The sequence below is a fragment of the Mirounga leonina genome, unplaced genomic scaffold, assembly GCF_011800145.1.
Source record: "Mirounga leonina isolate KUSES-001 unplaced genomic scaffold, KU_Mleo_1.0 Mir_115, whole genome shotgun sequence".
Taxonomy (NCBI): Eukaryota; Metazoa; Chordata; class Mammalia; order Carnivora; family Phocidae; genus Mirounga; species Mirounga leonina.
This window is the reverse complement of record NW_023270268.1, coordinates 98,557,166-98,580,251: the sequence shown is the minus strand read 5'-3', so window position 1 is coordinate 98,580,251 and position 23,086 is coordinate 98,557,166. Positions and strand designations below refer to the sequence as shown.

Sequence of the window (23,086 nt, the reverse complement as noted above, 5' to 3'; positions counted from 1 at the left end):
GGAAGGAAGGAGGGAAGGAAGGAGGGAAAGAAAGAAGCCTGCCACAAACGTCTCTAGTGCCCTGCTGTAAAGGCAGCTTTGAGAACCGGCGCCGGGTGATGGGGAGAGCAGCCGGACTCCTCCAGCGGCAGTAAAAGCCCCAACTGCAAACGGCCGGTGAGCTGCGCGGCTCACCGACTTACTGCCCCCAGGCCCGGCGTGCCCGCCGCGGTCGTAGCGCAGGGGCCGGGGCACGGGACCCAGGAGCGCGGAGCCCACCACCGCGGCCGGAGGGGGACCGCACCTCGGGCCGTGGAGCACCGAGCGCGCCCTCCCGCCCTGGCCGCGGTGACCCAGCCGCGCCGACGCGCCAGGTGAGGGGGGGCGGGGACCGGCCGGGAGAGGGGGGCACCGCGCCGTCTAGGGGCGTCCGGGCCGCTCCCCTGGGGCGCTGCCTCCCCCGCGCCGACTTGGTCGCCGCCGGTTGCGCGGCGGAGGGCTGGGGGCGGAGAGGAGGCAGAGGCCGCCCGGGCCCAGGAGGGGCGCGCTGACTGCGCTCGGCGAGTCCGGAGTGGCCGGACGGCTGCGGCTGGAGCTGCGGCTGGGCCGGGCAGGGGGCAGGGGGCCGGGGTTCGGGGGCCGGAGGGAGGGTGGGAGGGCGGGGGCCAGGGCCAGGCGAGAGGGCGGCGGGGCCGGTGGAGAGCCGCGGCTCAAGGAAAGATGAGACGGTGAGTGGGTGCCGGGGACGCGGAGTTGCTTGGCTTCTCTTGCAGGCTCTAGGGACAAAAGCCCGGGCTGGGGTTAGCGGAACCCTGGCCGCGCAGCTTTGGGGGGGCCTGAACCCCAGGGCGTGGCTGGACCTTGCTGGCGAGGATCCTGGGGAGGGAGTGTCGGGGTAGGAGAGACTCACAAAGCGATTGTAGGGAACAGGCGGGATCTGGGGGGACTGGAGGCAACTTTTGCCCAGAACTCTGGGATGACCAAGGAGAGAGGGATTGGGATCTGCGGTGGAGAGCTGCTTTGTCGCGATGGGCGGAGGCAAGTGAAGGTCTGCTGCTGGATGGTGGGGGGCGCGGGATTCAGAGAAGACCCCTTTCTACCCCCAAGTATCTGGCTAGCTGCGCTTCTGATTCTACTGTTTCAAGAGTGGGGCTCGCAAGTTTGAGCCGCGCAGAATCTCAGATTCCGATTTGGCTTTGGATCCCTCCCCGCCCCGAGTTTGGGGTATGGCGGTCTCTGTACCCCTAGAGATAGAGGCTGCAGGCGTTGGGAATGTTCTGAACCCCTGTTTCAACCCGCGTCCGGCAGGGCGGAGGCGCAGCTGAAATGTTTGCTGGTACATTCAATAACTTAGCGCTGGCAGTCATCACCTAACTGAAGCGCGGAGGACCTGGCTAACTCCCGCCACCGTCAGGAAATTAAAAGGCTGACAGGCTGTCCCTTCCAGGGTTGAGGTGTCCTGTTTGAAAGAGCTTCTGAAGTCGACCCGGCTTCCAGAGCCTGCGCATCTACCTTTCACGTAAAAGAGGGAACCGTGCCCGCAGCCTTTTAAGTTGGTAGACTTGCCCGGGGCTGGAAATACTCTCGGTTGGCCCTGCCCTGATCCCTAGAAGTCTTCCTTGTGCAGCTCTGAAGTAGCTTTCAAGATTCTAGAATGCGCGACTAGTCACTGCCAAACTAGGAACTAGGAAACGAGGCATACAAATGTGGATTCCTTTCAGTATAAGTATTTGTCAGCCATATTTCCCTTCATTCTAGAAATGTGTTAGTTGCAGATACTTATTTTCAAGTATGGGAGTGTTACTTTAAGCTTCCTAGTGTGGCTTAATTTAGGCGTTTGAGTTATGTCCCTGAGATTCTGACATTATCTGAGTTCAGCTGGGAGAGATCTAAGTGAAGTTCAGTTTCAGAGGGTTAAACTTTTGCCCTGAGAGCACTTGAATTCCTGCTTCCTGGTAGGATAGCAACAGAGTAGTTGGATTTGGGATAAATAAACCTCTAGAGCTGCCCATTGTTTTAACAGAAGGGCTATACCCCTGGTACCATTGCCCTCAATTGTGTAAATATTTGTTTGAATAAAGAGCTGAGTTCTTGGAAAAGTAACAGTTGTGTCTATTCACGATGCCCTTTTCATATCCTGCACTTAGTTCTTTAAAAGTGTTTCTTTTTCACCTTACATTTTTAATGTGGAAACGCAAACGTTATATGTACTTAAGAAACTGTAAAGTCCTGAAAATGTTTATAACGGGCATGTCCTTTAAAAGCCAGGGAGCGTTGAATTTCTGCTCTTCATTGACTAGTGTAGACTTCACCTCTGGAGACCTGGAGGTTTGCAAATCTCAGCCTTTCTGACCAGTAGGAAAATGAGATGTTTGGTTAAGAGGAGTGATCATTGCAGTTTGCAGGGGCTTCAGTCTGTCTCACGCGGCTGGTAGCTGCGGTTCTTTGGGCTGACGACTGACCGTAGGGGGTGTGTCTTGGATCCCTGTTTGAAATGGTGGAGGAAAGATACTAGGGAAATTGAGCTAAGAGTTTGCTAACCCCTATCTTAAAGAATCTAGACCAAAGCCAGAACTCATTAGCAACCTTTTCAGAAACATCTTATTTCCAGGCTTTTGCACAGGAGAGGGGAGAAAAAGCCAAAGTGATTAAAGCAACCACTGGTTTTCCTTCTTCTCTTAAAAGCCCCATTTTGTAAGCAAGAGTTGATTCTGGAGCGTATACTGGAGAAGATCCTGTGAAAAGAGCAGATGAGGTTATGACTTTGTGTGCTAATTCTCAACCCTTAGCAGGGAGTCCTGTTATGAATGATTTGTAACGGCGGTGCTTTGTACTTCTTTCAAGTAGAATACGTGTGCTTTATAAATCTATTAGGTCTTGGTGTACTTTACTTATTAACAGTGTAAATATCACCCATGTGAAACAAAAACAACTTTTAAGTGATGTGCAGTATTTTCAAGCCCTGATACCCATTATAGCAGTGGTTCTCAATTGAGGATGGGGGAAGATTTTGCCGCCCCCCCCCCCGGGGGGGCGGTTATTGGCCAATGTATGGAGACATTTTTGGCAGTTCCAGCTGGAGGTAGGGAACAGCCCCACCTGCCAACTGGGCTGCGTCTAGTGGGTCGAGGCCTCAGCTGCTGTGTAATATGCTACAAGACACAGAACACACTCAAAGAATTCTTCAGACCCTAAATCTAGAAAATTGCTCTAGAATAATACTCTAAAATACTAGAGTATTACCTCGTGGGCATATGTTAATAAGATTAAGGATCTTAGTCTAATTTGTATCCTCAAGAAACCAGTTGTGTTCTAGTTAAACACAAAGAGACCATGTCACAGAAGCCTTTTTTTCAGCACCAGATTCTTTTGCCCTTGGCATTAAGAGTCTTTAATATACCAAAGATGTGAAGGAACTTGAGTTCATTGACAACCCTGAGTTCACTTAAAAATTTCAGAATTTGGGAGAGTTAGAGCACAAGGGAGCCTCAGAGATCACCAAGTTCAACCTTCTTATTTTATAGATATGAAAACAGAGATGCCCCAGAGATTAGTGACTCATAAGGTCTCAAGTGAGTTTGTGGCAGATGTAGTTCTAGGTATAACCCAGAATTAGAGATTTTAGAAATTGATATTCAAGCCACTGTAATTTAAAAAAAAAAAAAAAAGGAAAGAAAAAACTGGACCTGACCCTTTCTGAGAGTTTAGAGGTACCATTCTCCATGAGAAAATAAATAAGCCCTGTGACTGGGAAGAGTATCATTAGCCATGGTGACAGTGGGGCATATGCCTGGGTGTGCCTGCCCGAAGAAGGAGCTCATTCCGTTGTGTGACCTGTGACACTCCACGTCTGATGCCTACACCATCCTTCCCACGGCAAAGTGGGCAACAGATGGTTCCACAAACATAGCAGATGCTGCTTTTGAATCCAGGTACAAAACAGAACATTTGAGATTTTCCGTCCCTCCCTGCCTTATGGGTTAAGAGTACATGAATGGATAGAGTTGTCTTGGACAGAAGGGAAATGAGAGAGGCCTCCTGAGTATGGGGTTTAAAAGACACCTGGAATATAAGGAAATGAGCACACATGGTGGCAACTGTGGGGGAAATTCACAAGCTGATGAATGGCTATCTACGATAACTGTGATTGCATAGGACTTGGGTTTGGAGCTCAGCTATCCTTTGGGCAAGTAAGACAAAACAATCCTGGGAATAAAAGGAAATCCTCTTCTCTGACTCCTTTGCCCATGATGCACTCACTTGCCTGGATAGCACAGGACCTGCAAGTCAAATCTTCTAACTCCTGCGCCATTGTACTTTCTTATACCCCAGTCTCTACCATTCTGTCTGTTTCCCTAATGGGGAAGAACATTATAGTAGTATAAAGCTATTGTTAATTTCCTAAGAGAGTTTAAAAAGCAGGGCATTTGTGAATGGCTGTGTTTATAGAAAGGGGTTATTGCAGTGAGTTTTGAATTATCAGAAGAGTCATGTCCATATGGCCTGATCAATGACAAACATATGTACGCTTCCATTTACATTTCTGTGTTTAGCCATTAGGCCTGTGATTACGGATTCTAGTTCTCTGTACTAAGTGGTCCTGCCACAGTAGTTACAGTCCTCAAGTCTTGGAGGTTTGGGCATAGAGAAGACTTTTTTTGTATGCCTTTCTTGGGAGAGGTCAGAACTCTGAACTGTGCTGAGGTAAGTTCTCATCATTTTGAGAGCTAGCCAACGGGTGCACCTTTAGAAATGATTTGAAAGTGATGACTTTTTTGAGGGGTCTGCTCCCTGCAGGTGCCACACTAAAGAATGGTAGCAGCCTTCCCATAATCCTCCTTTTTACTTTTTTTTTTTCCAGAAGATGGGAGGCGAAGACATGAGTTGGCTTTGTTTTGTTTTTTAAAATAACTGTCAGCTGGAAATATTTATTGGCATTTGAGTAATGTGACCCTTGCCTTTTGAAAGTGAATCAGACCAAATATGGTAGCTCAGGTTGTCAGATCCCTTCAGGATAAAAAGTTAAACGAGAACTTGTCTCTGTCACACAGGATTTGAATCTTCTAGGGGTTAATTTACACACAGTTGTTTTTATGATATTTAGGGATGTTTCTTACATGTGGAAAAGAAGCTTTGTGCTGTATCTGCTTTAAAGGTAAGTTTGTTATCTATAGCGGCTAGTGGTCAATAATAGAAAAGAAACCCAGGTTTAAAAATCATTTTCTTGAGATGAGGTGGGAAAGCCAGGGATTGGAGAAGCTTGCTATACAAAGAAACAGATAAGTAAGATCTAGAGTAGCAAGCTAAGTTACATGGAAAAGTTTTTGAGAGGTTTTTTTACAAGAGATATTTGTTTAGTGTGTGGAAGTTGATTTATTAGACGAACTGCTTTTTCTTCCTTTACAAATTAAGGGGAAGGAAAAGTTTGTGCATGCCAATATTTAATATCGTTACCTCAAGCAGGGTCAGCCTTTTCTAAGACTTGCTGCTAAATCTGGAGTTCAGCAGAAGTTAGTGTTGATCATCTTAGAATACTTGGTTTGCACATTGTATGTGACTCCTCCAGATGGTGGTACGCTTGTGGAATTAGCATACGGAATAGCGAGATTTTTCCTAGATGCATTTCTTGACCACTATACTGCTAAAACAAGGACAGTTAAAAGCAAAGGAAAGTCTGCTCCTGCGTTCTTTTGACCAGTTCAGACCCAGCCTGAGTAGTGCTTCATAGCCAAGAGATACTCAGAGGAGACTGGGAAGTGATGTCTGGCTGCCACACTGCTTACGTCATCGCAGAAGTAGGTTTTCGAAAACAGCTTAAGATTTATTAAGGAAATGGCAAGCCATGGGAATGCAGAGCAAATATTTCTTATACATCATGCTGAATCAAATACCCATACCTCTGACCGGGCCCTTTTCGCACTATGCTATGCTGAAACAATTTACCATGCCCTTGCAATGTCATGGGCAGCAGCGCCGGTGCAGACTTTTCCCAATTAGGTAGCTGCCACCTTATCACTAAAACATGTTTCTGTTCTGTGGTCATTTCCATTTCCTGCATTGTATAACTGGCACTCCTGGGTTATTGAACCACTATCTCTGGGAGTCCAGAAGGTTCGAGCGGAAAGAATATCCAGTTCACCCTTAGCATTTTAAATACGGGAAGCCTCTGCTAAGACAAGGTGAAGACAGGCGAAGTGACTTACTCCAGCTCCTACTTCTGTTGGTGATTTTGGCAGAACCAGGACTAGGATGGGTCTCCTGACTCATACTCCTGGCAGCCTGTCCGGTGTTCTTTGTACTGGTTTGGCCGTTACAATAAAAATAACCTCCTAATGAAACCATTTCCTTTATTCGGTCTTTTGGCCAGAGTTATAAACAACAGCATTTATTAAATTGAATTTAGTTCGTTGATTATGGATCTCTGCTGGTGATTCAAATCCTTTATCTTTCCCTTCCAAGCAATAAGTGGTCTAAAGGTAGGCAGCAGTGTTTTCCAATACCCACTCTGCATAATCAGCCATTAGGTAATGAGGAGATGGTGTCATGACTGTTTTGTTTGGTTTACTTTATGGCATTTTTGAAATCCATCTGCCCAATTTTTGAGTTGAAGGGGAAAACACGACTATGGAAGATGTGGTTACCTTGTGTTTGCTTCATCTCTCCTGAGCCTACTTATGCTCTATTTCCAGTTCATAAATTTTGGGTAAGAGAACGGGGAACGTAGTGTTTTGAGGTTTAGGGGAGGTTACTTTGGAAGATTAAAAGATGACTCTTAAGAGAGTGTATTTTGATCAGTAGACTGGAATGTGGACAGGGTGGTGGAAAGATCAGAGTTTGGTCCCATAGACTCTCAGCTTCCAATTCAAGGCCCTAGTGGAGGTTTCAGGACCAAAAGAGAGCATCTTTATCCCCATGTGATCCTAAGGTCAGTATTTTTCTTGCTTGAAATTGGCCTTGAGTTGAGGGATGCTTTTTCCTGGAGGACCCTCTGCTTCGGGAAGGGGATCTGAAGGAAGGTGCATGCACACACAGTCATGACCCCCAGCTTAGCTACCTCCTGACTCCCCCACTTCTCTGGCTTTATCTTCACTGTGGTGGTCACGTAACAGAGGAGGAGTCTTCCAGGTCCTTAGTAAGAATCACCTCACCCAGGGATGAATTATACCAATGATCAGAAATAACAAACATCTGGAAACATTGGATTTCGGGGGGAAATTTCAGGAATCTTCATCTTGAGCTGAAACTGTTTTAGGATTCTATAAAGAACCCTGAAAATATGAGTCTATAATTTCCTATAACTCACTTTCAAAGAAGAAGTAACCTAATTTATCTACAAAGCATGTCAGTCTCTCTTAGCATAAATATATAAGGTGCGTGTGCGTTTGTGTGTGTGTATGTGTGTGTATGTGTTAAAGTTTTTTTGAGGCTCACATTCTTCAAGATATAACAAGTTTGGCAATTTTTGTGAATACTCCTACGTTTTAACTTTCGAAGAGATGGTTTTTCTTTGGGCACACATAGTGGTGAAATTTAGTTACCGCACTAGCATTATCTTGCAAGTATTTTGAATATAACTGCCTGATACTTGCAATCTGGACAATGCATTTTTTTTTTTCAAATTTCCCCCATGTACTTAAAAAAATTAGCTTTTAGGAGCTTAATTCAATATGATAGAGGTTTAGTATTTCATGCTTAAAAAAATAAGCTAGGAGCCACTGATATGACCCCATCATGCTTTATAAAGTGAACCAGTATAATTTTTAAGTCAGTATATATTCATGTAATTTATTTGTATTGATTTTCAAAATGCATACATCTTACCTTTTAAATATTTTATTATGGAAAAATTTTAAGCATACACAAAATTTAACAGAATAATAGTGAAATCTCATGTACCTTCTTATGTGATCCTAATCTTGTTTCATCTGTAGACCTTACTTCTTCCCCCTAAAACATGGATTATTATAAAGCAGATTTTAAACACTGTACTATTTCATTCATAAATAATTTAAAATGTAACTCTAAGAGTAGGGTTTTTTTAAAAATAACTATATCATTAGTACACCTAAAAAAATAGCATTTACAATATCATCTATTTTCCAGTCAATGTTCAGATTCTCCGATTGTCTCATAAAATTTTTTAAATAATTGGACTGTTCAAAACAAGATCCAAAGAAGGCCAATGCATTACGTTTAATCGGTATGTCTCCCGAGTCTCTTTTAATCCAAAACAGCTTCCTCTCTTTCTTGTTCTTTTTTTTTTTTCCTTGCCATATGCTGGTTGAAGATACTGTTGGTTTTTGTTGTTGTTGTTATTGTTTGGTAGGCTTTCCTATATTCTAGATTTAAGTGATAGCATCTCTGTGGTGTTTATTATATTCCCTCGGTCTCATATTTTCTATAATCAGAGACAGCATGTTTTTAATTTGAGACCTTTCCTACCATGTCACTGGGTTGAACTTAATTTATAATATATGTATGTACGTGCTTGTTGGATTAATATTGTCTCTTTTTTAAAATATTGCTAAAGCTACTTTAATAATGGCATAAACACCAATGTGAGTCTAATTGACAAAAGTCACATCTTGAGGATTTAGGTATGAGTCAGGAATTTTGTTGGTGGGAATGGAATTTGAATGGCCCTTATGTGTTTTGACGTTGTTTCTGCTTTGTGGTCTCCCTCCAGCCTGCCTTCCTCACTGGCTGGAGAGAGCTATCACAGGAAACATGACGCCAAATTCCTTGGAGAGTCTAAAGAATATTTCAAAGTTCATACAAACAAGTCTTATTCAAGGGACTAGCACAAATTTTTTTTAAATCCCCATACTTGGTGTTTTACCCTCTTCGTTGAAGTCCTCTAAGATTTTTATTCCTATATAACGCTCTAGACTTATTTAAAAGTAGCCTGTGATACAGGAGATAAAGACCCTCATTTGAAGTACAGCTATTGCTGTTGGTTGTGATTACTTTTAGGAAACTTTGAGTTATTTTTTGGACAGAGCTTAGACTTGGTACAGTGAGAGATGACAGAGGGGATCGGTAATGTGGGGATAGACTCCTTTATTGTGATAGGAGGGAGCTGGAACTCTATAACTTTCCGCCTCACTTCTTCCCTCTGCATTAAATGTCCTCCTTATCCCCCATCGCTCACCACTCCCATCTGTGCTCTGTCCTCCCTGTAGGGGTATTTGATGCTTCTGTTCTTTCTTTAATGGTTTCCCTGACCTCTTTGCTTAGGTGACTCCAGAATATAATGTAGCAAAACCAAAGCAAACCAAGAGAGACACTGTGTGATCGGTGTCCTGAAAAGTCATGTCAGCCATTGGTCCTCACCTCTCTCCCCAACCCGGCCGTGGGTCACCCCGACAGCCGGCCAGTTGCAAGGATGCCCTGAGTTACCTGGGTTCTGGAGAGCCTCCTCTGGCAGTCATGGAAAGCCTTCGTGCATTTCAGGCTGCCGTGGGCATGTGGGTAGCATGCGTCTGTCTGTGAGGGTGTGTGTGCGTGACTGCCCACAGTAAGATTTACAACCACCTGTGAATAGGTTCCATCTGCAAGGACAAAACAGCCTTCTTCCTCTGCCTTTCAGATACATTTATTCCTGTGCAATTTCTTTTTTTTGGATCTTATGGAGAGATGGAAATATCCTCCTTGGAGATTATCAACCTATGTACATGCGTCTAATGGATACTAATGATTTTGTTCAAATAGGCAGATCTTTTTTTTTTTTTTTTTTTAAGATTTTATCTATTTATCTGAGAGAGAGAGAGCACAAGAGCGGGATAAGGGGCAGAGGGAGAAGCAGATTCCCCGCCTAGCAGAGAGCCCGACGCGGGTCTCGATCCCACATGACCTGAGCCGAAGGCAGACGCTTAACCGACTGAGCCACCCAGGTGCCCCAAAATAGGCAGACCTTTAAATGACAAAGAGCATGGCGCAAGGGAAGAGGAGTGGGAATCCATTGACTGCTGTCTTTATTTGCAAAAGGAACAAGAATGGTACAGGTCTACTAACAGAAGTGGTTTTCTTCTCTGCACTGGGATAGAAAACCTCGAGTGAGGAGCAAGAGTTTAAAGGAACAGAGTTTAGGAAGCGGGATGAGTGAGTGGGAGATGAGGAGATGAGTGTTGAGGCGATCATTTAGGGATGCTTGCAGAAACTGTGTGTGGGAGGTGATCTGTGGAGGAGGCAGGATCTGGGGATAGTTGCCGGGAGGAGGTGTTTGCCAGTGGGTGTAGGGCTGGGTGGAGAGGTGAGGCTTGTTTGCAGAGATGGAGGAGGCTGAGGAGGATTTAGTGATGAAAGGAAATATTTGTGCAAAAGGAGGGGATGTTTGTGAAAGGGAGAGCCTAGAGGACTGAAGGTTTCAATGAGGATGATGTTTGGATAACAGAGGATGGGGGAAATGGCTGCTTTTGGAGTCCTGAAATGAAAATATGGCTAGAGAAGGAAGTGGTTATTCCCGCGAAGCTTCTTGTTAGCCCTCCCCCCTGCCCCCCTCATCATGTTTTCTTGTTGGGATTAGTATGGTATTGTACAATGGAATTGTATCCATTGTTCTCCATTCTTAAGCTTGGGGTTTGAGGCTGAAATAGATTTCCTGGTTTTCCCTTTTTGTCCTCTAAAAGCTCCCCCTCAGGCCCCATCTGCTGCCACAGGAATACCCCTCCTCCCCAGAATTCCTGTAAAGAATGGCACTGCTTTTGAGGGACTGCTCTAAGCTGGTGTCTGAATTCAATTACGTGTCATCAGTGCGTGCTTTATTTATAACCTCGCCATATTGTAGACATCAGCGCTGAAAGAGACCAGCCCCTGGACCACCAGTGTTCTGGGAGAGCTCTGAACACCAGCGTCAGCCACCGTCTGGGACAGCAAAAGCGCCCAGAGCCAGCCCCTCAGCTCCAAGGGCCCCTGTAGGGCACAGTGGAGACTCAAACTTTTTTATGAAGTGGAAATTTTAACCGATACCCTCCTGATCTTGGAGGGTATTATTTTTTTCTGAGTTGGCTTCTGTAATCTACATCCTCACCTCTTCCCAGCTGTATGAAACAGTCTCCCCTCTCCCATCACCTGCTGTGCTCCGCCAGTCCTCCTCTGATTAATCCCCTCTGTTCTGGGTGACCCTAAGAAGTGTCGGTGCATGGCAAGGTCAAATGACAAGTAATGCATCATATAGTTTAGGACTCCTCCAAACTCTTTTGGGGTTTCTGGATAACTGCATTTGTATGGGCCAGACTGTAAGTCCTTCTCCCTTAACACAACATAACGCAATGCAGCACAGTGCAATACAACATAACACACGCTTTGTGTTAATTTGTTTCTTAAAACTTTCCTCTCTGGGTGTGTTTTCAGCATCTTGAAACCAAGATCCCTACATCTCAGGCCACTGCAGTGCTGTAAATTCCCTGTTGGTGACACAGTTTGAATGGGATCAGCTTTGTTGTGTTGTTACTGAGTGTACGGAGTGCTGGAGAACTCTTTTAAAACAGATGCCAGAACTGTGGTTCAAAGAGGAAAGGAGTTACAAAGAAACTCATCAACATGATCCTCGAGATAGTTTTTCAAGTAATTTTCTTCTCTAGGGAAAAAGCGCTGTGAGTTTCTGTGCAATCTTCCAGAGATCTCTTCATGACTTCTGGCATTTTCTAATTGACAGTGAGCTGATGTACATTTCAGGTGATAAAATAACAAGAGCTCTGGGGGGATTAAATTTATGGATTGGAAAGTAAGCCCAAACATTTCAGCACACATTAACTTCTTTCCTGTTTAGACTTCCCGGTGTTGTCTTTTCTCTCAGATGGGCACCAGATGACTTCTCCCCTTCTCCACGCCCATTCTGTGGATACGCATGTAATACAACGGAGTTGCTCAAGCCCTCGGGACTCTTTTGCTTCCATAATAACAATGCAGTCGTTTTATAATTTCCCTGAGACTTCTTTTTGTTTACATAAGATGTGTAGGAAACCCAAAATAAACACACCAGTGTAGACCCAGAAGCCAGGCTGGAAACGGAGTCATCCTTGTCTGCCTCCCCTCTTACACATGTTAACGCAGATCTCCCCCCACTACTGCCCTCCCTCTCCTTTGCCGCTTTGGCAACACTTTCCTTTTACCTGCACCATCCTAGCTCTTCCTCATCTTAAACTCAGCTGCAGTCTCTGATGCATTCTATCTGCAGTGTTCCCATCCCAACACTCCTTCCCTCATTTCCTCATTAAACCCAGACTCTTCCAACTGTGTTTTCCACCCTTCCGCCTGCTTGCTCACCCTTTCATCTTCCTTCAAAGTACGTACTGGTTACCATCTCCATTCTCTTGTGCTTTCCCCCATTTCTTAGACTCCACTTGTGTGATCTCACCTGCAATGAAAAGAATATTCTGGAAGTAGGAAAGGAGAAAGGCATCATGCCATGATTGTCACTCCTGGGGTCAGCAAGGGCACCAGCTGATTCTTTACCTTTTGAGTTGAATTGGTTGGTGGGATTAAGAGATATCAAGTTGAGACAGGTATACGGATGCACTCAGCTAGGGCGGGTGAACTAAGCTTCAGGAAAATGAGTCAGTTCCATATTTGTATTTGATGATAAATTTTTACATGTACAGCCTTTTACATATCTTTAAGAGACCCAGTGAGTTTGAACTGAAAAACTGGGGTATCAAACATGAATATTCCTTCAAATATTCTCTGGAATGTCCGTATGTCCAAATCATGCTTAAATTTCCCCTACAAGTATGTACATATGGGGGAGTAATGTTACATGTTTCTCAGATGTGGCTTCTTTGCAAATGTCCTGCTTGTCTCTTCCCTGGAGTCTGTAAAGCTGATCTTTCAGCAACTACTACGTTGCAATATTTTGGTATTGCATTTTGTTTGGCCAACCAAACTGCTTCAGTAATTATACTTTTTGATTTTTAGAAAAGCATGTGTGAGGGTATCAAGTGTTACCATCCTATAAGGTAGTAAGAAACCAGTAGGAGTTTGATACTCTCTCGTTTTATTTGCCCAAATGAAGAGGGAAGAGAATTTGTTAGTATTTTATTTGGGTGATTAAGTAACATTTGCAACTGCAAACAAGTTCAAATATAGTAATATATTTCATCATCTAAAATGACATCATTATCTTATATGGCTGAGTCAAAAATTAAACTTTTTTCACACCAAAATAGAATTTATTTGCTTTATACATAGTGACCTGACCAATTTTATTAGGAGAAAACAGAAAAACTATACTCTTTAAGAAAATTAAACTTCTAAATATCCATTTTTTGACATGAGGTGTTAAGCCCTTCAACTCTGTGCTGTTAACAGAGTAAATATTTAAAATGCAGTGTTTGGGTTCACCGTTTAATTTTTGACTTCTACTTAATCACGTGTGCTCTGGCTTGCTTTCTGGATTGCTGTCTCTGCACATTGTGGGAATTCTTCTTCTAACTTAGCTCTGTTTCCCATTTTGTATACATTATCTTAAAACCAAATTCTCTCCACAAACTGACTTTAATTCTCTTCTTGTCTATTCTAATATCTCACGGATTTCCTCTTGTAGCCTTGTCTAAGATATCCTAAATGGTTGGAAGATTGCTTTCCAATTCAAACCACTCTTAGGGTAGGCAAATGGCTGGGACCCTTGAGGGTGTATCTTACATGGTGGTAGAGATGGGAAAGGATTTCGATCACTATGAGAGAGAAATGCATGATTATATTTTTTTTAAGATTTTATTTATTTATTCATGAGAGACAGAGAGAGAGAGCGAGCGAGAGCGAGAGAAGCAGAGGGAGAAGCAGGCTCCCAAGGAGCAGGGAGCCCGATGTGGAACTCGATCCCAGGACCCTGGGATCATGACCTGAGCCAAAGGCAGACGCTTAACCATCTGAGCCACTCAGGTGCCCGAGAAATGCATGATTATTAAATACAGTTCATCCCAGCAGATTTACATGCTAGACTTTTTTCAAAAAGGACCGTAATAAAGAAAATAACCATTTTTTTTTCCTTACACAATTTTTGTTGTTAATTCTGTCAGAGACAGGACATTTGCTGCATGTGCTAGTAGTCTAATGGGCTTGGGGATTTCTTTATACCCTTAAAATCACAGAATTTTAGGTGTAGAAGTGGCCTTATCCTACCATTAGATAGTACTCATCAGATTCCCTTTCCTTCAATGGGACTTAACTTTATTGTCATTTCTTTCCACTATGATTTCCACAGACTCCCACTCTCTCACTGGGTTAGTCCCCTCCTTGCCCCTTTACCTATGTGTCAGTCAGTTCTCTATTAAGGCACGTGTCACACTGTATGGCAATCATTTGTTCATATGAATGTCTTTCCCTTTGGATTGTAAGCTGTGTAAAGGCAGGAAGTGGAATATGACCACATACTTCCCAGCGCCCAGCTGAAAGCCTAGTTTATGGTAAGAACTTAAGGAAGATTAACACCTTCATAGTAGCAAACAACTCCCAAATCTCAGTGGCTTAAGACAATCTTGGGTTGGCAAGGGTCCTGTTTCATGGTGTCCTCACTGAGGGGTATAGGCTAAGAAAGTCTGCATAAACTTGGATGCATGCTAGTCATCTTGGCGGGGGCTGGAAAGAGTGAATCATGCCCCAGTTCTTCATGTTTCGGCTTGGAACTGACATGTCACTTTCTCTCATTGTTCCTTGATCAAAGCAAGAGATGTAGCCATACCCAATGTCATAGGGATGTACAAGAGCAACACCTCTGTGTTTCTGAGAGGAGGAGGTCAGGAACGTTAGCGAGCCCCACTAATATCTAAATCAATATCTGATGCACAGTGGGCACCTATGAACCATTTAATGAATAAAGTACCTAGAACTTTCTGTTGGATTTAAAATTTTTCCATACAATAATTAGAACCACTTCAAGTATGTATCCTGTTAACTACATTTTTTAGAAGATGAGGATGCTAATATTATTGTACAAGCTGTGTTCAGCAGACTTCTGGGAATTTTTTTGTAACCACTTTGTTCACTTTACTCATATTAGGGGAGGCGTTGTGTTTGATTTTGTAGTTTTTCAGATGATTAGAGTACGGAATGGGTATATTTGCACAATTAACATTTTGCCTGAGTCATTAAGAAGAGTTGGGAAAAAAAGTCGTCAGATATTTACATATTAAGTTAGTCTGACCAAGAACCTTTTTTAGAAGAGTTATTATCTGGCTCAACACAGTTGGACCAAAGCTTAGGAAACATGAGAACGTAATCAACTTAAACATGAAGTATTTCTGAGAACACTTAAGTTCTACTTTCTTAGCAAATTTCAATTATACAATAGTGTTTTCAACTACAGTGTAGTCACCATGTTTTATATTAGATCCTCAGACATCCGTCTTGTAGCTGAAAGTCTGTACCCTTTTACCAACTCATTTACAACTTGAATGTTCTCTCTTTCTCTCTCTCTCTTTCTTTCACACACACACACGTGTTTGAGGTGATGGATGTGTTAACTAACCAGATGGTGAGAATCCATTCACAACATATATGTACATCAAATTACATCAAATTACCACAATGTCCATTTTAAATATCTTGCAATCTTATCTGTCAATCATACCTCAGTAAAGCTGAAATAAAATAAATGCAAATTTTTATTTTTATAAAAGATTTTATTTATTTATTCATGAGATACAGAGAGAGAGAGGGGCAGAGGGAGAGGCAGGCTCCCAAGGAGCAGGGAGCCCGATGCAGGACTCGATCCCAGGACCCTGGGACCATGACCCGAGCCGAAGACAGACGCCCAACCATCTGAGCTACCCAGGCGCCCAATAAATGCAAATTTTTAAAAAGAGAAGTATTGCCACAGATTATACTCTAGTATTTTACACTGTCTTCCCCCCCTTAACTGTCAAAGCAACTCAGATAGAGTGCATAAAATATGGAAAATACAAACTAGTATGAGAGGTGAATTAAAAATCACTGGTAATACCTCCACCCAGATAAAACCACTACTGACTTTTTGGCATGATTTCTTCCATTCCATTGTTCTTGTTCTTGGTGTAGAATAGGCATATAGACAAAGCAAGAGAAGATATTGGTTCATAATAGGGGGGTAGTGGTGGAAATGGCAAGAAATGATCAGATTGAGACTATGTTTTAGGGACAATGTTGATAAGATTTATTGATGGATAAAATGAGGAAGGAAGTGATAGATGAGGGATAGGATTGAGAGAGGAGACATTGATTGGGGATATCAATGATGACTCCCAGGATTTTGACCTGAGTGTCTGTGTGTAATCAGTGTGTTTGGGTGGGTGTACATATAAGAAAACTGTACTCATTTATATATGACTTTTAAAATTTACTGAACATTATATGAATGCACTTTTTAGGCTAGAAATTATACTTCAAAATAATTATTTTAAATGAGTGTGTAATATTCACCCATATGAAGTATTATAGCTTATTTAACTTTTTCCCTATTGTTAGGCATTTAGGGTATTTGCCCCTCATAATAAATAACACTGTAATGTCCTCAGGGCCCACTTATTTCCTTGTTTCTTCAATTTGAAAATATTTAACTTGAGGGAATTGGCCAAGGTTTGCTGGAATTTGAGCATGGCAGACCAAGCAGAGATGAAATTAGTTGAGAAGAGAGGGGATCATGACTGGAGGTCATCTTGGTTTCAGTCCTCCAAGGGGGCAGAGGGACGTATGTCTCAAACCAGGCTTGCGTTGCTTTAAAGATCATAGCTGGTGGTCATAAACAGTTGCTGAAAGGGACATTTGGCTTAGGGGCAGAGATGGCATGGTCCCTGAAGATTGAAAGACCTGACAAAAGCCAGATTGCAGGACCAGATTCCAGCTGGGAGGCAGTTCTAAAGGAGAATCTCATTTTTTTTTTTCTTGAGGTCTACTCCAAAAGATAATCATGCTTTTTATCCACCAGGGCAGGGATTTGGGTTGGAGGATAGGGAACCCAAAGCAGAGCTTACTGGGGGAAGCTGAACTTTACAAGATGATGGGTACTTAGCCCATCACTAGGATTTAAACACCCAGACTGTTTCTTGGCCCCAGCCTGGATAAGAAGCAGTTCCCTACTCTACTGTCTGAATCTGCTCAGGAAATCTGCAAAGCTGAGCATGCAAGGCGAAGTCCCCGATCTCTGGCTAGGACTCAGTGGGGGAAGGCTGTGACAGAAATTGAAAACTAGTGTTCATTGAGTGTCTCACCAGTGGGTCCATGGGAGTCAGAAGAGGCTGGAGATGAGATGAAATACTACATCTACCCCTCTTCCTTAAACCTGTGGCCTAGTTACGGAAGCAAGCCCGTCATAAAATTGGTTACTCACCATGAATGACTCTGTTGATATAGAGACCAGGGATGTAATACCTAGTGTCTGAGGAGCCTGAGGTGTTGGACCATCTCAGCATTGCATGAGTTCAATGTGAATGTTTAAACTGTGTCTTTGTTTTGGTGATAATCTGCAAAATACATATTTTTTTCAGTTACAAATATAAGCCTTCTCATTTGCAGAGATAATTTGTATTTAAAGTACATTTTCATAACCTAAAACTTATTTTCTTAAGTTAATGGAATTCAAGCAAGAGTGTGAGATCAAGGATGAGCATGATTCATTTAGGGTGCCTGGAACTTGAAGGATACTCCAGTTTCAGGTTTTAAATACTGCCTCCTGACCCTGAGATGGCAGTAGTTTGGGGAACCCTCTTTTCTCTGTTTCCTCGATTACCTGCCTTTTCTGATGGGTGCATGAGCTTTATGAAATCTTTCTTGAGAAGGTAACTCTCATAGCCCCCTTTAAAGAGTCATCTTCTGACCCTCATGTTACTGATCAGTGTCTAATGTGAAACTCTCAGTGTGTGCCAGAATGTGAATTTTATCTCTGCAGGACTTGACTTCTGAGCAGTTAATGATTCTAGCAGAGACATCCAAAGGAGGGTGCATTGCATCACCACATTGGGTGTTTGCGTGGTACTCAGGAAGCAGGTGATCCACCAAGGACTGGAACACTAAAGGGAAATTGTCTCTTTTATGGACGAACCTCACCTGTACTTTGTTAGAGATTTGTTCTTCTCAAATATCATCCATGGCCTCTTGAGTTATTTTTCTTTTGTACAAAAAGCATCCCAGATCAGTGTTCTTTTTTTTTTTTTAAGATTTTATTTATTTATTTGAGAGAGAGAGAGAAAGCACAAGCAGGGGGAGCAGCGGAGGGAGAGAGTGAAGCAGACTCCTCGTTGAGCGGGGAGCCTGATGCGGGGCTCGATTCCAGGATCCTGGGATCATGACCTGAGCCGAAGGCAGACGCTCAACCGACTGAGCCACCCAGGTGCCCCCCAGATCAGTGTTCTTTATGGTTCTTCATTTTGCAGTAGTTTTACCAGATTTATTACTAAAACAGAGTTTGTGCTTGTTAATTACATCAGGTCGGACTGCAAGGCTATTTGTTCAGATGTAGGCTGACAAGTCCTTGCTCTTTTTCAATCTTCTTTGCTAAGTAAGATTTTCTCTTTTTTCCTTTACAGATTCCAACAAGATCATGGCGGAGCATTGCCACACGCAGAAGCAGCTCGATTTACAAAATGGTAGCTTAGAGGCAAGCTTGGTGGCAAATTCCCTTGAGGACGATTCCCCAAACATGATGGAGAGCCTGAGCCCGAAGAAATATTCTTCCAGCCTGAGATTTAAAGCCAATGGAGACTATTCTGGCTCTTATTTAACCCTCTCACAACCTGTGGCTCCTAAGAGAAGCCCTTCCCCTCTGGGAACCAGTGTCAGGAGCAGCCCCTCCCTGGCCAAAATCCAGGGAAGCAAGCAGTTCTCCTGTGATGGGACTGACAAAAATATTTCTATGAAACCGCCCACCCCTCTACTCAGCACTTCCCCCTCCCTCAGTGGGTACCCACTTGGGAGAGGGGACTTCGACCATTATACTGGCCGGGACAGTGAAAGGTCCTTGAGGCTCGCAGAGAAGCCTCCCTACTCCAAATATAGCTCAAGGAATAAATCCCACGACAATGTCTACTTTCTCGGGGGGCTGGAAGGCCGGAAGGTGTCCGGCTCGCTCCTGGCCATGTGGAACGGAAGTCCCCTGAGTGACACGGGCCCCTCTCCCATCAGCAGATCGGGGGCAGCAAGCATGCCTTCAAGCCCAAAGCAAGCCAGGAAAATGAGCATCCAGGACAACCTGACCCTTCAGCCCAAGTTGAGCCAACACAAGGAGCCGGCATCTGAAAACATGGGTTTAAGAACTAGGAAGTATTCGGGCAGCAGCCTGAGTCACATGGGAGCCTACAGCCGCTCTCTCCCCAGGTTACACAGGGCCACCGACAACCAGCTGACACCCCTCAGTTTGCCTCCCAGAAACTCTCTGGGCAGTTCCAAACGAACAAAACTGGGGGAAAAGGATCTACCTCATAGCATCATAGACAATGACAATTACCTGAATTTTTCTTCTTTGAGCTCAGGGGCTTTACCCTATAAACCCTCAGCGTCTGAGGGCCATCCTTACGTCAGTTCCACCCTCAGTGTCCCTGCCAGTCCGCGAGTGGCTCGCAAGATGCTTCTGGCCTCCACCTCCTCCTGTACCTCCGATGACCTTGACAGGGCTTCCTACTCTGGGCCTGGCCCAGGTCACTCGTTTCCTCCCGGGGAGCCGGACAGAGTGTTTGCCGCCAGGAGGAACTTCTCTTGTGGATCTGTCGAGTTTGATGATGCAGATTTGGACAGCCTCAGACAGGCCTCAGGAACTCCCCAGCCCATCCTTCGGGAAAGGAAAAGCAGCATCAGCTCCATTTCAGGCCGCGATGACCTGATGGATTATCACCGGCGGCAGAGGGAGGAGAGACTCAGGGAGCAGGAGATGGAGCGACTGGTAATCTTCTTCATCTGACTTGACCTCACTCTTCCCTTGAGCAGCTTCTTGGAGACGCACTCCAAGGATATGTGTGGGCCTGTAGGATGTCCAAGGGCACCAGCCACTGCTGTGCCTTTCTAGAATTCTGCTGTCCTTCCCTTTCTCGTGCCCTATTATTGGTCATGTGTGGGTACTTGAAGGCCTACCTGTAGCTAGTGTTATGTTAAGTTGCTCTGCAGCGTCTTCTTGATAAACCTAACCAAGTAGTTGTGAATTTTACTGAATTTCTTATAAGTCCTACAAACTTTTCTTTAAGACTGTGAGTAAACACTGATTTATATTACCGATGCCATCAAATGAGCATGTGCGTGGTCTGATAGGAATAATCGGTGAAATCATGACTCATTGGGAATTAGGCAGTAAACTTTTTGGTAGAGCAAGTGGTCTGGAAAGTTGAAAGGTCGGCTAAATGTTGCTCAACCTTTTTCCTGCAAGGTACACATACACCACCCCCATACGCCTTTCAGTGATGTCTCCTAGTACATAGTGACACCCAACTACACATTCAGAAAAGTTTTTTGAGTTGTCTTTTTCTATTGAAAATGGATTTATGCTTATTGTGGGAAATACTGAAAATAGTAAGAAAGGAGGAAACATCTCTTGAGAGTCCCATTAAGGAATGAGGACAAACTACTGCATTCTTATTCTTTTTTTCTTTTAAGCATAGACTTTTTTGTCCATGTGTTTTTTAGGAAGAACAGGGTCAGAGATTATTTTAATTCATTAATGGTGAGTTGTTCCTTGATGAGGGATGCAGCAAGATGATAAAGCTGATCTACAAAAGTATAAGAGTATCAAAAGTATTTTCATTGCTAAAAGAAAGTATACTGGAATAAGATTTCTGAATCACATACCAAGCTGAGTAATGCCCCACAGGATAATAAAATTACAACCTTTGGATTCAAATGGACAGAAACCGTTTGCATCTATCCAGGACAAAATTTGATTGGAGTTTTAGAAACAGCATCATTTGCATCACTAGTAATTTTTGATAAGTAAATATCTATCCTTACAGATATCCTAATCAGTAATAGTGAATGAAAATGAATGTGCATACCCTTAGAGAATTCTATATTCCTTGGGTGGGTCTGTTAGATGGTGCTCCAGTATGACAATTTCCTTTGTTATCGTAAATAATCTCCAGAGATTTTTCATGGTCACAAAAAGGTATTGTATTTGGGCTTGATCCATTGACATAAGTTCAGGAGAAGTTTTAATTAGCATATGAAAAAGCTTTCTTGTATGTGGGATAGCAAATCTGGCTCCATAGTGTGCTGCACAACTCTTACTTTTTTTTATTATAGTATAATTGACACAGTGTTACATGAGGTACGTTAGTTTCAGGCATACAACATAGTGATTCTGCATATCTATGCCTTAGGCTATGCTCCCTGCGAGCGTGGCTCCCATCTGTCACCTTACAACTACTGACTATATCCCCTGTGCTGTATCGTTCATCCTGGAGCAACTATTATTAGTGAAGCCAGAAAGTTAACCTCTATTGGATAATTTATTAAGGAATCTAGGAGAGCATTTCAATGGCTTCCTTCACTCGTCAGTGATCTTCCTGAGATGCTGTTATTTCCTCTTCTGTTCCAAGGGCAGGAAACCAACCTCGAAAATCACCTCCAGGTTTCATCTTTACACTTTTAAGTGTGGTGAATTTCTCATTCCTCCAGTTTCCCCAAATCTGCTAAAGTTCCCGACAATCCAGGAAGTGACCTTCCTTACTGCCTGTAAAGTCAGCGCCTTGTAAGTCACAAGCAGGTCTTGGTTCAACTTCTTGGGAGAACTTTGTGGGTATTGGCTCCAAATATGAAGTTAGAACCCTTTTTTGCTTCATGATGGGCTTTATGATATTCGATGAAATGAGGCTTATGTTTAAGTATGACGCTCTGGGTTTGGCCTCTGTTGCTTAGTCTATTTGCCTAGTGACCTCCCAGTAAAAGGGAAGATAGATTCTTACTGAGCCCTATGCAAGTAATGTTTTTGCATTTAAAAAATACAGTGACTTAGAAAAAATATTTCTTCCTGAATTCTGAGGGACCAAGGAGAACAAGCTACCCTTGAAAGAATGTTTCATTTAGTTTGCAAAATCAGAGTCAGCTAAATTGAGGGTTAGAGATAGATGGAGACGAATGCTAAAGGTGTTCCCCATTTAGACAGTGGAACATTATACATAATGCCAATGATTTTCCACAATACATACGGAAATTAGATTTCCAGTATCAGTTCGATGAGTTCTGTATAATTCTTATTCCTTTGCATCTTGGGTCATTAATTTGATTTCACGAAGTCATCTATTTGTGGACTAAAAGAAGTCCTCAGAATCTGATTTAGCCACCTCATACTGTCTCATGCTTGCCTATGCGGTGGCACCTCAGAAGCCTCTACTCACAAGATTGAAGAAAGAGTATCTGGTAAAGTTGTTTCCACCAGGCCCTGAGACTCTTTCTTTGTTAAAGGCATATTGTGGTCTATAACTTACAGCAGAATGTCTAGGCAAACCTGAGAGGAAAGCAGAGACCTCTTGGTGAGGATAAGAGTAAGTGGCTGTGATTAATTTGTGGTTAAGTTCATGAACAGTAATCAGCAAGAAGGAGAGTTAAAATCCTCTGTCAGGGCGTGGGACATTGGTCTTATTTAATCAGTGTTTCCCCAGAGGGTAAGAACGTTTCACAGAGAGTGAGGACATTTCACATACTCAGGACCTTTGTGTAAAGTACACCATCTCTGGACTTTATTTATATTATAATATTTTACCCATACAAAATTAGCCTAGGGAAGGCTGAGCTTCTCATTTGATTTGATAAATCTTCCTATGCAATTTTTGATGGTGTTGAGCTATTCATAAATAAGGGCATAGCAAACCTAATTATTTCTGACATTCTTCTTTTTGTAAAGTTAAGGAACAAATCTTGTGCTTGCCCAGGTGTCAAATGGGAAAACTTAAGGATAGTTCAGATATAAAAGATATCTTGGAAAACTTTTTTTTTTTTCTGAATTTAGGGTCCGATTTTGGGAAGGCAAAATCAAATATTAATTAGAGAAGATTTCATTACGTGACTAATATAGGATTGTGGATGCATGAGAACAATGAATATTTGCAGTTTGCCTACTGAATAAAGCAACAATAGATTATTTTATAATCTACAAGATATCTTAAATCATTAGGAAATGAAGAACTTTTATGTCATTTTAAATATTCAGGAAGGGGCA

The 23,086-nt window shown here is 43.1% G+C and overlaps 1 protein-coding gene across 11 annotated transcripts in view; it reads left to right on the top strand.

Moving 5' to 3' along the window:
* The first annotated feature begins 622 nt into the window (after window positions 1-622).
* PHLDB2 (pleckstrin homology like domain family B member 2) overlaps window positions 623-23,086 on the top strand; it is a 105,231-nt gene continuing 82,767 nt past the window's right edge. For 10 of the 11 annotated variants that reach the window (XM_035000194.1, XM_035000193.1, XM_035000191.1 and 7 more), the window contains exon 1: window positions 18,477-19,825. In XM_035000194.1, the coding sequence (XP_034856085.1) occupies window positions 18,491-19,825 (1,335 nt within the window). In that variant the 5' untranslated portion in view covers window positions 18,477-18,490. Of the gene's footprint in view, window positions 708-18,476; window positions 19,826-23,086 lie in introns of those variants that run through there. The other variant, XM_035000189.1, reaches the window with a different exon arrangement.